Raw genomic sequence first — 14,450 nt, 5'->3', positions numbered from 1 at the left:
AAAGGTGGTGACAATCTGTCTCCTTGAGAAGAGAAGCAGGGAGGGAATTTACACACCAGTCTCATTATTTGAGTTGTAGCATGTTCAAAATCCTGTAAGAACATCAGGAGCAATCAAGGAAGTCATTAGGAAGCCATTAGGAGTCTTTAGTGGAGAGGGACAGAGGGAAAGAGGAAGAAGATGCCCAAACGTGTCCGGGATGCTCACAGCCCAGGCTTTACCCCTCAGTTCACAAACTGATCCCAATTTTTATTTTTAAATTTCATTTTATTTTGCTTCAGGCTCACTAGCATGTGCCTAAGTAATGTGCAGGATGGGCGTTAACATGACAACATACCTCAAATGAAGCAGAGCTTGTTCTGGGGGCTAAGAAGAGCGCTGCTTTCCATATGGAGCCGGGGCTTTCTGCCAGCCCGTTTATTTAGCTGTACTCCTAAACTGGTGGATCAGATGAAAGCCAGTCAAGTGGAAGAGAGGGCCGTGCTGGAGCAAACTGCCTCTCCTGGTAATTGCAATGCTGCCAGCGTTCTTCCAGGCAGTTAATAGATTTCCCCAGGTCCTCTGTGCCAGGTGAAAATTTCCTCATTAAGGGGAATTTATTCCGTTTCCTCTTATCGTTTGTTACTGAAGAAGAAGGGGGTGGATGGCGTTCCAAAGATGACAGGGTAGAATTTTAAACAAAAAGCACCAACAAGTCAACACTGGGAGCTGAAAAGGGGCACGAGCAAGGTTTGGGAAAGGCTTATATTGTTTATAAACTGAGAAATGTGGGGGGGACTTGGCTTTTTGAGGAAGTGAACAGCCACTAGGTGACTGTGGCAGCGTGGAAAAAGGCCGATCATCTGGTTCTGAAGCTCTGACGCTCCTGCCATTTTGCAAAGGTGGATGTTAGGAGAAGAAGTGGTAGAGGAATGGTGGCCATTTCATCTTCCCTTGTTTCATAATGATAACTTAGCGAGGAAGTTCAATCTTTGCAAGTCTTTTGGCCTGTATTTGAAGAGTAAGTGATGCTCCAAGGGAAGGTGGGAGGCGCTTATGTAGGACTAGGTCATGCTTTTGGGAACAGCCAGAACTGAGATATTCTCACCTCGTTTTAGTGGAGGATTTCTGGTGAGCTCTTGGAAGGAGCTCTAATCAAAGAGATCGGCCGGATAGTGCCCCTGCTGGCTTTAGTGTCCCCAGCAAGTCTAAAGGGTGGGAGTGGAGGCTGTGGGGACAGCACAAGGTCAATGCTGGATCTGGAAAATCACCGCCCCTTAACCTCTGTGTGTTTTAGTCTTGCTATTGGCAATATAATCATCACCCTACCTACTGTTTGCGTGTTTTTTTTTTTTATTCTTTGGATGAAAGTTGGGCTATAAATGATAAAAATCAGTATTAGGAAATGGACATCTCGTGGTGGATCATGGTTTCAAGTAGTTGGAAAGCAGCACTGCTGGGTGTTTGACTTGTGCTGATTTTCTCTGACTGTTATATGGCAAAACTCTTGCTTATATCCACGGGGTTGGGTTGTCACTTCTGACCTCTCCTGCCTCATGGTGATCCTCGTGTGTTTCCTCCATATTAAGCTGCCTTCGTGGCAGTGAGAAAAGAGGAAACCCTTCCTGCCTAGGTGCTGCTTGAACAGACCTTCCCACCACATCCCTTGTATTAAGGATATGTTGAAAGCCACATCACTTACCTTCATCATGCACATGGGACTACTAGAGGAAAAATTCAGTTTTATTTCCCTTTTAGGTACTCAGCTTTTCTCTTGTAAGCTGATTGTCCTGTGCAAAACCAGTTCCCTTTTTGCATGGACACCCTGACCCAACTAGGATGTGCCAGTAAATGCCCTGACCCAATTTGAGCTGCTAGCCCAAGGCAGGGGAATCATGCTGCAAAATTATCTGTCCACCCTGCTGATGGGGAGGGCAATGAAGGATATTGTTATAATGATATATTTAAAAAAAAAAAAAAAAAGAGTTGAAACCAGCTGCAAATTAAGGCAATTTTCTTTCTGTTGCTAATCAGATGGCAGCCAGCAATGTGTGTTTCTGAGACAGAAAGGAGGGGAGAGCAAGGGAGCAAAACACACATTGGAACTGACTGGTTTTCTGGGGATCATCAGGTCTGCTCATTTGTACTTAAGGAATGCCAAATCTAGGAGAGGAATCAAACATGGTTGCATCCTTCCTAACAGCTGGCGATGGCTAGCATCTGCTTTGCCAGGGAGTTGGCAGATTTTGCTTGCTGTGTTTCCTCCTGTAAAGCACTCACCCATGCCTTCAGTTCTGGCGTTCGCACTTCACACAAGAAGCCCTGCCTCTGAGCTGTAATCAGGAAGGAGGAAGGGCTCAGGAAAAGCAGGGCAGTTGTTGCAGCGGAGGAGTCCGTGTGTTGAAACTACAGGCTTTAATTGCTGGGGTGCTGGAAAGCAGGTCTGTCTGTGGGTAAACCGTTCTGCTTTTAGGACTGGATCCCAAACCTGGGAAGCTCACCCTGCTGGGTTAGGCAGGACCCGTTCCTTTGGAGAGCAGCAAGGAGCAGGATCTGTTGGAGTAAGGAGTGATGTGATGGGGGTGGTTGGAATTCCTACCCAGGAGCTGGAACTCCAAAGTTTTTGGTCCCCAGTTCTGCTCTCAGAATTAGCTGGCTTGACACTTCTGTGCCTCTCACCTGCTTTGCCTGGCTTCACTGAGGGCAGTGGAGCTGCTCCATAAGCCAAAGTGGAAAATCCAATGACTCTTTCATGCTTCAGCTTCCTGACACGTTTCAATAAAGCGGCCTTACCCCTCTCCTCCTGCTCAAATAACATAATGCTATTTATTTAAAAATACCATCAAGCAAAGGACATAATTCAAAAGCTCTGATTTAGGAAAATTGCTTGTTTGTTAATCATTTCCTTTTTCCTGATTCAGAGCTTGCTTGCTCATAAAATATTGATTTATTGGGCAGGCAAGGATGCTCTTGGCAATGAAGATGAAAAGCAGAAGTGCTGATAAAAATACATAGGCTTTTTATGTTTTTCCAAAAGCTAAGCTTAGAAAAGGTAGCTTAGAAACAGAGACAGGCAGGAACTACCAGGGGTATAGGTGGAGTCAAAACAAAGTGAAACAAAAAGAGCGTGGGAGGAAAAAGCGTGAGATGGAGGGAATAAAGAAGGGATGGGGAAGGTGGAAAAATCAAAATGGACAAGAAACCATTGAGCTGCAGAGATGTCTGGGGGAAAGCAATGCATGTGAAATAAACAGCAAAAGTTAGGAGTGCTAAAAAGTGGGAGAACAAGAACGTGAAGTGATGAGGAACCCTGGACACAGATATGAAACCAACAAAAGTGCCATGGTTGACCCTGCCTATTTCCCTCTCCCCCTTTTCATAATGCAAGAAGTAGCACAGATGACACGGGGGAAAAAGCCTGCTTGAGACTGGCAAAATGGAAGAAACTACCTCTGCACGTGAGCAGATGAAGGCCATTTTGCTTTGCGTCTCTGAAGTGACATGGTTTTTCACAGCAGTGACCGTATCCAAATGCAGAGCAGCCCAAAGAGCAGAAAGAAGGGTGTTTTTGGGATGAATTGAGGTGCTTTGAGGCAAGTTGTCCCACAGCTCAGCAGGGGTATCTGAGTGGGCTTGTCCCAGAGCTTCAGGAATTGCTGCGAGCAATCATGGTTAGGGAGCCAGCCCAGTGGGGTGAGGCCTCTATTTTAAAATTTGGATTGGGAGGAGGAAAGTGAGGGAGAGATTCAGTTAAAGTTTAGACATGGAGATGTGGGGATAAGGAATCCAAGAAAGGAGCCACTGCGAGTCCTCTGTGGAGGCTGTAATGGTAAAAGACCACACAGACATGGATATGCTGACCTTAGGGTAGCTTGGTGGATAATGCTGCCAGGGAGATCCCGGGCCCAGTGTGAGTCACTCTTGTCTCAAAGTGAAAGAAACTCTTTTCTTCTCAGCATCACTAGGCTACCTGTGGGCTTTACCTACTAGGTACGTGCATAGGACATCCAGCCCAAGAAAAGATCTTTTGTGTATGAGGAGTGCATGGCTTAGCGGGGTCGGCTTTCTTTTCTTGCCTTCAAGTGCATGCTCCTATAGCAACTGCCCCTCAGTGCAGTATGGGAGACACGAGTACTCGTGTGTCTTCTAAGCATTGCTGTAAAGCTTCATGCGTTTTTCTTTGTTTCACACCAGTGAAGCCGTTCCAGAAGAGACCCTGAGGAGGGCCAAGCAGCTCGGCTTCTCAGACAAGCAAGTTGGGAAGTGCCTGGGGCTGACGGAACTGCAGTGCCGGCAGCTGAGACTGAGGAAGAACATAGCTCCCTGGGTGAAAAAGGTACCGGGAGAAACCTCGCTCTTTGGGGCGAGGACTTCAAAGGGGGCAAGGAGCAGGAGGCTTGTCTGCCCTTAGACACAGTCAAGGAAAACAAAGTGAAAACCTTGGCTCTGTCGTCATCAATGGGAGTTTTGACATTGACATTAGAGGAGAACAAATTTCACCCATCTAGCTGTTACCTCTGTACTGCACGCCTCAGCGTAGTGACATCAATCTATCGATTGAACATCCCCAAAGAGAAACAAACTATTTTTCATTTTCTGTGTGGCTGAGGTGGAACCAGAGCTACCTGGCTTCAGGAAAAGGCTGAGAAGATGAATACTGGCCCGCCATGGGGTGACAATGAAAGATGTAATATGTCTTTTGTCTTGGTAGTAACTTTTTACAGGGTAGCACTTTATTTGAAGCGCCCTATTGTTTATGGGTTCATTTGCTATTCATTGTAATAGTACTGAGTGTAATGAGCTCATCTAGTATTCATGGCAGTGTCACAAATGCTTTGCTAGGTGTTCTGTCGCTGCATTTAAGGTACGGTGGTATTAAACTGCCACCAGCTGGGATTTTGTCCTTAAAGGGCGCGGAAAAACAAACCAAGCTAGTCAATGTTTCTGAAAAAGCCCATCTGTATCCTCAGGCCCAATTCCAGATGCCAAATCTCCTTCTGTTCCCCAGCTGCTGTTTTCCTTCTATGTCCTCACCTGGCCTGCAGGAACGTGCCTGCTCTTGCACTGCGTTCCTTCTTGCACATGGCACTGCGGTGCGGGATTGATTTGTGTGCCAAGGTACCCTTAATAAGGTCATTTGACTTATGCAGCAGTTGTGGCATCAAAGCATATGTTTCTTCCTGAGCCATGAAGTACAAGTTGCAGCATTAGCAGCAGTAATGAGCAGCAGACACTTACACAGCACTAATGACGTAAGGTCACATTCTTCATTATTCACAAGGATTTGCACTGCCAGTGGGGATTCATGAAAGTACTTGACAACTGGAAAGATTTTTAAGTGGTAGCATGTAAAAATTCATGTCAGGGCTGCTTTAACATTGTTCCCTGTTCAGTATGCTGTGTAGAAATGTTTCAGCTGTTCATTCAGGGAACGTGAGCAGTAGGGCGACCTAGATGGACCGGTTACTGTGTATAACATGCAGTGAGGAGTTGACACAAACAGTTTGAGCAGCCTGGTAGGCAAATAATTCTTCTGGACTCTCTGATGACTAATTACATAGGAGATTGTTGAAAACAACATATAAGGGGTGGCTGAAAATCACTCTTGCTTTGTGCACCGTTTAATTACCAAAGCAAGAGGGATGTTGTAACATAACTATGGAGTACTTACTGCTGTCCTCTACACAGGGTGATCTCAGAGTGTTATTGTGTGTATGTTTGTAGTTAGTGTGTGAACAAATGGAGCCAGGTGTGTAATGTGGAGATCCAAGATGCCCTAGCTAAAGAAGACAAAAGACCTGGAGGAATGGAGGTCTTTGTAATTAATACTGCCAAACTATCCAGAGAACGAGGAAGGCAGAGACAAGAATGGATGGCTAGAAAAAACGTCTGGGCTGTGAAGATGTTTTACCAAGCAGGTGCAGCACCAAGTTTGCAGCTTAGAAAGCGAAGTCAGAGCCTTCTGTTGGCTGAACTGCAAGGCCTGGGGGCAGGGCAGGCATTTGCTGCATTGCCAGCACATCACAGTTAGGGTCACCTTCTGAGGAAAGGCACAGCAGGAAAAATAGTAAGTCAAAAATATGGAAAGATGAGAGGGGGTGGGGGGGGAAAGGAAACAATACATAAGAAGAATCTTGCACTGGACAAGTAACAGCCCCTGCTCTCCTTCTGCCCTGCAGATCGATACGCTGGCGGCAGAGTACCCTGCGGTAACTAATTACCTGTACGTCACCTACAGCGGGCAGGTAGGTGTGTTTGGGAACAACACTCTGTTGCTGTCTAGTTTGATCTCTTCCCACTGTACTGCATTTTTTTCTGGAGATCTTGTAAATGCCTCGTTCTCTGTAGCAGTTATTTTCAATGCTATTACATAGAGTCCCCTTTCAGCAGGCCTGGTACTGTCTCTTGCCTGGTGATCCAGTGCATTTGGTGTTAATGCTCCTGTGTTGTTATGATTCCGTCTCGTAATACCTGTACTGACATCCTCTGGGCACAGGTCAGGCGCTAGGAATGCAGAACTTGTCTCACTCACCTCGTTCTAGCATTTTTTTTTATGAAAACTTGTAGCTCCTTGGGCTGCTCGGATAGCCAAGTCAAAGGTGCTGTGTCTCCCTTGGTTTGGGTGCAGTACCACCAGCTCCAGTGCAGTAGCACTTCATTTACACCGCCATAAATTAGATCAGACATGAGCCCTGAAGGATCAGGCTGTTGGGTACGGGCTGAATGCCAGAAACTGTTTGTTCTGAGAAGCACGGAGTTAGGTGCTGCTGAGTGCAGACCCTAATGACTTTTCTCCCTCCCTCCTCAGGAACACGATGTAAAATTTGATGACTGTGGAGTGATGGTGTTGGGCTGCGGACCGTATCACATAGGTAAATCTTTCTTACAGCTCCTCTGTTTTCCTTGCACCCTCGAGCCTTCTTTGGATATTCCTGTGGTTCATTTGTTCCTCTTCTCATATGGTGACAAAACCCTCTGGAGCACAGTGCACAGGACATCAATTCCTAGCAGAAGGTTTGCTTTTTACACTTGCTTGGAGACTTCATTTCACGCCCTGGAAAAACAGGATACTTTTTATTACTTGAAACGCAGGAGCATGTCACCTGGTTGTGATTTCCACAAAGTTTTTAGGGAATTTTTTTAACCTTACTTTTGGCAAATGTTAAGGCATTCAGAATCTGATACCTCATGTGGAAGTTTGCTGCTGCTGCACACATCTTAGATAAGTATTCTGTCAGTTCATGACTACGTTGTTGTACGTTATGCATTTTAATGTTGTAAGTATAGGTGGCTACAATAAAGATTTGGGTAACTTCAGCTACTTTTGAGTAAGCAGTTCTCTGTATGCAGCTTGTTTCAGTCCACTCAGATGATTATGCAGCATAAGAGTTTCCAAATGGCTATGGATATTAGGGAGACAGACCATGCTGAATTCTTTATGTGACTACTTTTTTCTTTTCATGGATCCTTCCAAATAGCTCACTGTCATTGACAAGAAAAAGATTGGCTGTTCTTCAGAAATATTTTTGCTCTGCGTCTCACAAGTAATGGTGATGGGTTTTGAAAGCTGAAACACAAACTGCATCCATTTGTTTTGCTTGGATGGATGGGCCATGTGGTACGCTCCTGGTGCTGTTGGTAGGATGTGTCTTTTTTAACTCACTTTCCAGTGTGAATGTTGAGATGAGTGAAATCAGGAGGAACGCTTCAAGATTGCACTTATTTTGTTGTGAGTGCTTCTGCCAGTCAACAGGCTGCGTACGATGGCTGCAAAATGTGAACACAAAAAGTGTGGCAGTATTGTTTAATAACTTGATCAAATTTATGCAAATGCATTTTGCGCTGTTTGCCTAGAACTTGTAATTGTTTAGATCAACCATTCAGATCTGATACTGGTCTTATCTGCTCTGTAGCTGATTAGATCAGGACTTTGAAAGAAGATCAGATCAATCTTTGAAAGAGATTGCAACTAAATAAGGCCTGCTAATAGGGGAAGCCATTACTTACACCTATAAAAGGTTTTTCTAGGCACTCTAGTCAAGTTGATTCTTTTTCTTTGTTATCCTTTGAAGGCAAGTGAGCAGCATGCTTGGCTTTGCTCTGCACCTTCTGAAGTACAACCATAATTGAGTGGGATCAGCTGAGCGTTAGCTGGGGATTGCTTGCCCCTCGCTTCCTGCAAGGAGGGTACCTCCTGTCCTCTGCAGGGAACAACCTGATCAAGCTTTTTGTGTTACAGGCAGCCCTGAAAAGAGTACAAATAACAATTGCACTGAGCCCCTTGACCAGCAGAATGCTCTGCTAATTGTACGATGTACTCAAACTTAACACGATCGAAACCTGAAAGTGAGTTCAAAACCAGGCCTGCATTGTAGTAATTATCTTCTCCAGAGCAGCGTCTGGTTATGTTACACCAGCCATTACCAGCATTACTAAGGATTTGTTGTCTTCACTTTTCCCACTGCTTGGATATGGCCCTTACTTGATGCAGCTGGATTTGACCTCTGTGTGTTCAGCTGTATTCCCAGGTAGCATCCAAGGCAGCCTGCTGGGGACTGCAGGTTACCATCTTGACCTATATTTGAGGTTTCTGATGTACAAGAATGCCTGAATAATTGAGGTGGAATAAAAAAGGTGAACGGTGACTGTTCTGGGGAACATCCTGTTTCATATTTGATTTCCCTGTCTTTTCTGCAGGGTTTTAGCTGAGGCCCAGGCATGTTTTGAGATCCCTGTTTGACAGTAGCAGGGAAATAAATAGTGTGCTTGTCAGTGAGTGACCTGTGCCAGCCATCTGTTTGTAACTAGGTGTTGTGGAGGCAGCAATTAAGCACAGCTTGAATTTCCAATGCATCTTGTCACACAATTATATATATATATAAAAAAAAATTATATCAGTGGTTAACGATCATGTAATGACTGTGAACACATCACGATGAGGTCAAGGTTTTCTTGTAGACCGTTAGCATAACCATTTAATGATGTTCTTTAGTATGCATCGTTCTCTGTTTATGGTACCTCTCTTGGATGTTTGCGTGCAGAAATTTATGGGATGGTGGCTGTTACCTCATGTCTGGACTCTGGCACTGCCTGAAGCCTGCAGCATTGCCAAAAGTTGTGTAGAGCAGGGAACTTGTAGAGTGCCAGTTGACTCCCTCTTTCTCCCTTTCCTTTAGAGGCAGGCACAGTGCTTACTCAGAGCTCAGGACAGTTAGGATGTGCCTGCCACAGTGATGCCACAGCTGCTGAGGCATTTAAACCAAGGTAAAAGGATCGCAGAGTGGCTCCAAAAGTTCATCCATCAATTTGCCCTACCTAGAGTCAGTGTGTGGGAAAGTCAAAGCTTGTAACTTCTCTGCTTGGTTAAGCACACTCTGCTTTTCTGAGAGGCAAAAACCACTTCAGTCTTCCATTTTTCAAACAGCAGCTATACAAATAATGCGTGTTTCCTGAAGTAAACAGCACTGCCTCGTAATGCGCGCTCATTTTGGTCACCTCTAGGTTCTTCCTCTTGAGTCCTTCTCAAAGTGTGTCGGCTGAGAGGCAGCAAGAGCTGGAGGAGCTGAGCTAACCTGATGCTCTTGGATGGAGAACCATGTTTGGGGCTGATTATTTTCCGTGGGAGGACAATTAGGTTGCTTGCTCTGAGCTGACAGGAAGCACTGTTGGCTTTTTTTTCCTCTTTTTTTTTTAATTCAGCGTGAATGCTGAGAACGTCTGTTTGTTTTCTTCTGTGCATCCGTCCTTTCCTTGCCCACTTCTCTGTCTCCTGGCAGGCAGCAGCGTGGAGTTTGATTGGTGTGCTGTCTCCAGCATCCGCACGCTGCGTCAGCTTGGCAACAAGACCGTGGTAGTGAATTGCAACCCGGAGACGGTGAGCACGGATTTTGATGAGTGTGACAGACTATACTTCGAGGAGCTGTCATTGGAAAGGATCCTGGACATCTACCAATATGAGGTAAAGAAAAGCAGAAGCAGCAACAAAAAGCCACAAAGTGGCCCAAACTTTTCAAAATTCATGTCACCAGCTCGCTTTGGCGGAACAGCTGTGGGCGAGGAGGGGAGAGCACGCTAGCTAAAGCTGTTTGGTTTGGATCCCAGTGTTGCATTTTACACATCGTTGATGTTCCTAGCAGACTGCTCAATAATGAATGCCAAATAAATATTAAATTATTTTGCAAGATGCCATATTGTGCAATATTTACAAGCAGATTTAATTTGCTGCACAGTCATTTATCGCACAAATTGTTCTGCCCTTGCAGTGCTGAGCTTTAGCACTTAAGCATATCCTTGACTTTAAGCACAAGTGCTCCCCCTGAAGCAAACAGAACAACACTTCTGCGTGCTCAGGAGCTTGCAGTCTTGGGCCTTACAGTACAGTGGCAGTGTGGTGAACATTATCTGCGTGCAGGCAGGCCAGAAGGGCATTTGATTTGCCATCAAACTGAAAGATGGGCTGGCTCCTGAGCCAGACATCGCCCTTGCCTGCTGGGAGTTTTCAGGTGCTCAAAGCTGCCAATACTAAGAGGCAAAGATGAGTCCCAAGGAGATTTGATGACGGGAGGTTCCACTACGGGAACTGAAGTTATCAGAGGTGCTTACAGGAACTGTAATCTTCCTTGAAATTCAGTGCGAGTTGTAACTTGCTGAAGTGACTTTGAGGAGCCCAAGTTATATTAAACTTGTGATTTTTCTTGTCTCTTTCCCAGCACAAGCCAATTTGAGCTCAGCCCTTTTGTGACTGGGAGGTAGTTCTCAAAAAGGTTTTATAACCTGGCTATGTTTTGATCATTCCCAACTATAGGACCAAGCAAAAGCCCATCGCAAAGTCAAGTCCCAGTCCCTAGGCTCTGTTCTTAAGCCATTTGCAAAATACTTTAGGGGGACCGTTTTTAGATTGCATCCTCATACTTTCTTTTTTCCATGTTGTTTTACCTCTTCTTTAAATTTTCATAAAGACAGATGCAGTTACTGCAGTGTTGACTTAGGGAGGGTTAAAAGACTCTGGTGGCTTACTGTAGTCTTAAAGGCTAATTTTTGAATGCTTTAGGAGTATCCCCAAGGCCCAGCTCTATAAACATTGAACTCTTGTTTATTTAACCAAAACTGAACTTCTGAACTTGGGGTGTGGAGCAAATTGGTGTGACAGTTTGTCAGAGAAATAACACTGATGAAACACAGCATCTAATTACTGCAGGATCAAAAGAGAAGGTAGGCATAGGTGATGAGGAGCAACTACTCATTTAAACACACAGTGCTGGCAATTAGCAAGTCGGGTAAGAAAAATATGTGAAAAGAATAATGCATGGGTATTGAAGCTTGCAGCATCCTGCTAGTTGCAGCGGGGTTTGGTGAGTTGGAAGTCAGGTTTCTCAGTCTGTAGGCTGACCTTGCTTATGCTGGGATGTGCTGTGGATCTCAAGGTCTAATAGCAGCATCCTGTGCTACCTGGAACTGAAGGGGTTTGCTCTGAAGACATGAAACACATTAGGCTCTGAGCCTAAACGTCCAAAGTTAGGCTGTGCTGTCTAGTAAATCCCATGAAGAAGAGTAAGTACTTAACTGTTTTAGAGCACTTCTTAAGTAGTGGCCACAGGGAATGGCATCGTTATGCCTAATTTGCAAGTGAGGAAACTGAATCTCTGAGGAGGGGAGAGACTGCACAGTCTGCCAAAGGATGTGGGCAGACCTGGGGACAGACTCCAGATCTCCAGCAAAGTACTAAAATACACTATTTGCTGTGTCATTTTTTAAACATGAGTGAGCCAATTGCTAATGCACTGTAGACAGAGTATTTCCTCAGGCAAGTGCAACTGGAAGTTGGTCCCTAAGGAAACAACCAAGTTCGAAACTTAGGATTTGATTCTGAGATCCCTCAAAGATCCTGCAAATAACCTCCTCGTTATCCCAGTTTAGTATGGAACACAGGAATAATGCCAGGATTTCAGTCCAGGCTTTTAAGCTTTGCTGCTAATTAGCTTCCTCTAGTTTTTCCGAGTACAATGAGTAGTGTCATTGGGGCAAATACTCTAAAAGCCCCGGAGCATTGCTGCACCCTAGGTAAAACCACCAGCAAACAAAGGACAGCCCTCATCCCCCAATAGGGGGGATGCATCAGCACTAAACGTTGTTAGGATTAACATCAAACTTTGGGCAACTACTCTGTGTTCTAATTAGACAAATTAGGCTATGCTGAGAGGTGGGTTGACTAATGAGATGATTGGGACCCCAACCTGCCTGCCAAGTACTGCTCGTAGCTTGGCACGGTGCTGTCCCAGGGACGTCCTCAGCTGCCCCTTCTCTTTCTGTCCCTTGTGTCCCCACCTCTCCTTCTCTAGTTGACATCCATAGGTGCTGACACCAGAGACTGGGCTCTGCAGATGGAGCTGTGCTTGGAGGGAAGTTTAATGTACTGGGAAGGTGCAAAGTTAGGTGGTAGTCTGTGAGGACAACAATTAAAACAAATAGAAAAGAAAAAAATCCCTTCCCTCAGATTTATTGGTTTTTTGTTTCCAGAGAAGATGTTCCCTTTTTATTTTAATATCTCTCTGCTTGAGGGCCTCTTCTGATTCTTTTTCAGTTTCTAGGATCATTCTGAAACAATTCATAAAACTAAAGGAGGCTCTTAGGTACAATTTTAATGGTCTAATTTGTTTTCAAACTCAGGGAAAAAGAAAACCCAACTCTATTACTAATGACATAAAAGCAAGGTAGTAATAAAAAGAGTGATTTTTATAATAAAGGGGAAAATAATTCTCCCCAGACTTCTTTCACTAGATTATGTACAGTGTATATTTTAAGGCTTTCTGTTGGCAAGGATGTTATTCATTTTCTTTATAATTAAAATATGGCTGATGACAAAGTGATATGCGGCTGAGTCCGTTTTCAGTCTGCCCACGTTCCTCAGCAGTGCAGACCCGTTCCCTGCCTGGGCAACGGGCTGCTCCTTGGGCAAAGGCATTCTTTGGGAAAGAAAAGCAGAATTTTAAAGGAAAAAATACACAGCAGCTGGGTCTCGATTTATGGTTCTTTTTGAGTGAAAATGAGCATGTGATTCTTTGCTATCTGCTCAAGAAGCCATCTCCTCTGTCACTTCGGAGACCCTGATGCCATCCCAGCTTGGACGTGGGCAGAGTTTCGATTTTCGGGGCTCAGTGGCTGGAATTGGTTTAAAGGAAGAAATAAGCAGCAGCCGAGGAGAGGCTGTTAGCTGGGACATTTGTGGCTGAAATACGTTTGGGATACGTAGTGATGATAGTCAACCTTGGCATCAAAGCTAGGTTGGGACGTTATCAAACTGGACTCGTTCCAAGCTGTGAGAAGGGGTTTGCTTATTCGCGGTCTGGTTCTCCTCCATCTGGGATGCTGATGAGTCCAGGGGCTGGAGATAAATTCTGTATTTTGGATGGCTCTGGAAACTTGAGGGGGTTTTAGACCCAGAAATGAACGGATTTTTCTTCAGAGCTGGAGAAGGAAAGCTCTGATGCCGTGGGATAGCCCCAAGTGGGCACCAAACAGCTTCTGCCCCTGCCCCACCCTCTGCTAACAGAGCTTTTCCCTCCCAGGACTAAGCTCCTTCAGATGGCTGCCCTTGGCTAGCAGCTGTACGTCATCCCAGAAACTAATGCATGGAGAGTAGGAAAAAACATCAGCTCCATCACTGTGGATTATTAGCATGCGAGGCAAATGAGTAATCTTGTAGACCTTGGGATAATAAGTGCCGTTTAAATGCCAGGCTTTTTTAGTGGATCCTTATTACGGTAGGAAATTATCCACATTAAAGTTAAGCAGGGTTTGTTCTAGCATTTATCATCTGTTTTTTTCTGAGTCACTTCTAGTCCATCCTGCTCGCGGCTCACGGATCTCCCACTCTAAATCCCTTTCAATCCCTCATTAAGAAGTTCCTCTTCCAGGAAGGCCAGTGGGGTTAACCTTCTTCAGGAAAAACACACTTGTTAATTAAAAGAACATTGATACTCTAAAGGATAGAGCCAAACCGTGTATCACTGCGCACTGGATGTTGATTTATGCTTCTCATTTGCTGGAGGTGGGTGAAACTGTGTAAAACGCATTTGGTTCAAAGGAGCCCATCGCTACAGCTGTACTGCAGGCCGGATTCTCCTTTGGGCAAAGTTTCACCAGCTTTAATTTGGAATTAAAGTGCCCGTTATTTAATTACCCCGAATTATTAAATGATCTAAATGTAATTCACATCCTTATAATTGTTGCAGCTTCTCCAAAGCCTGTTATTTTTACTGCTGAAAATTTCCTCGCCAAACTCTGCTGTACTTGAAAGCCTTCAGGGGTTTATGTAAGGAAAAGAGAGGAAAAAAAAAAAGCCATATTTGCACCTGAAGGAGGATGTACGTTTATGAGGAAGCTCAGCTGTCTCCTTGTTATTTGACGTTTATTATTTCCTTGCTTAAAACGTTGTGGTTACCCAGCCACAAACACAAAACGTGCCTTTGAGG

General features: G+C 44.8%; 1 protein-coding gene across 3 annotated transcripts in view; it reads left to right on the top strand.

Annotated features, from left to right (window-relative positions):
- The window catches only part of CPS1 (carbamoyl-phosphate synthase 1), a 177,464-nt gene that overhangs the window by 135,420 nt on the left and 27,594 nt on the right, over window positions 1-14,450 (top strand). For all 3 annotated transcript variants that reach the window (XM_068686431.1, XM_068686432.1, XM_068686433.1), the window contains 4 exons: window positions 4,174-4,315; window positions 6,159-6,224; window positions 6,788-6,851; window positions 9,756-9,937. In XM_068686431.1, the coding sequence (XP_068542532.1) occupies window positions 4,174-4,315; window positions 6,159-6,224; window positions 6,788-6,851; window positions 9,756-9,937 (454 nt within the window). The remainder of the gene's footprint in view (window positions 1-4,173; window positions 4,316-6,158; window positions 6,225-6,787; window positions 6,852-9,755; window positions 9,938-14,450) is intronic.

Source organism: Anas acuta, chromosome 6, assembly GCF_963932015.1.
Source record: "Anas acuta chromosome 6, bAnaAcu1.1, whole genome shotgun sequence".
NCBI lineage: Eukaryota > Metazoa > Chordata > Aves > Anseriformes > Anatidae > Anas > Anas acuta.
Note: the sequence above shows the minus strand (reverse complement) of the source record. Positions and strands in the feature narration are given on the sequence as shown.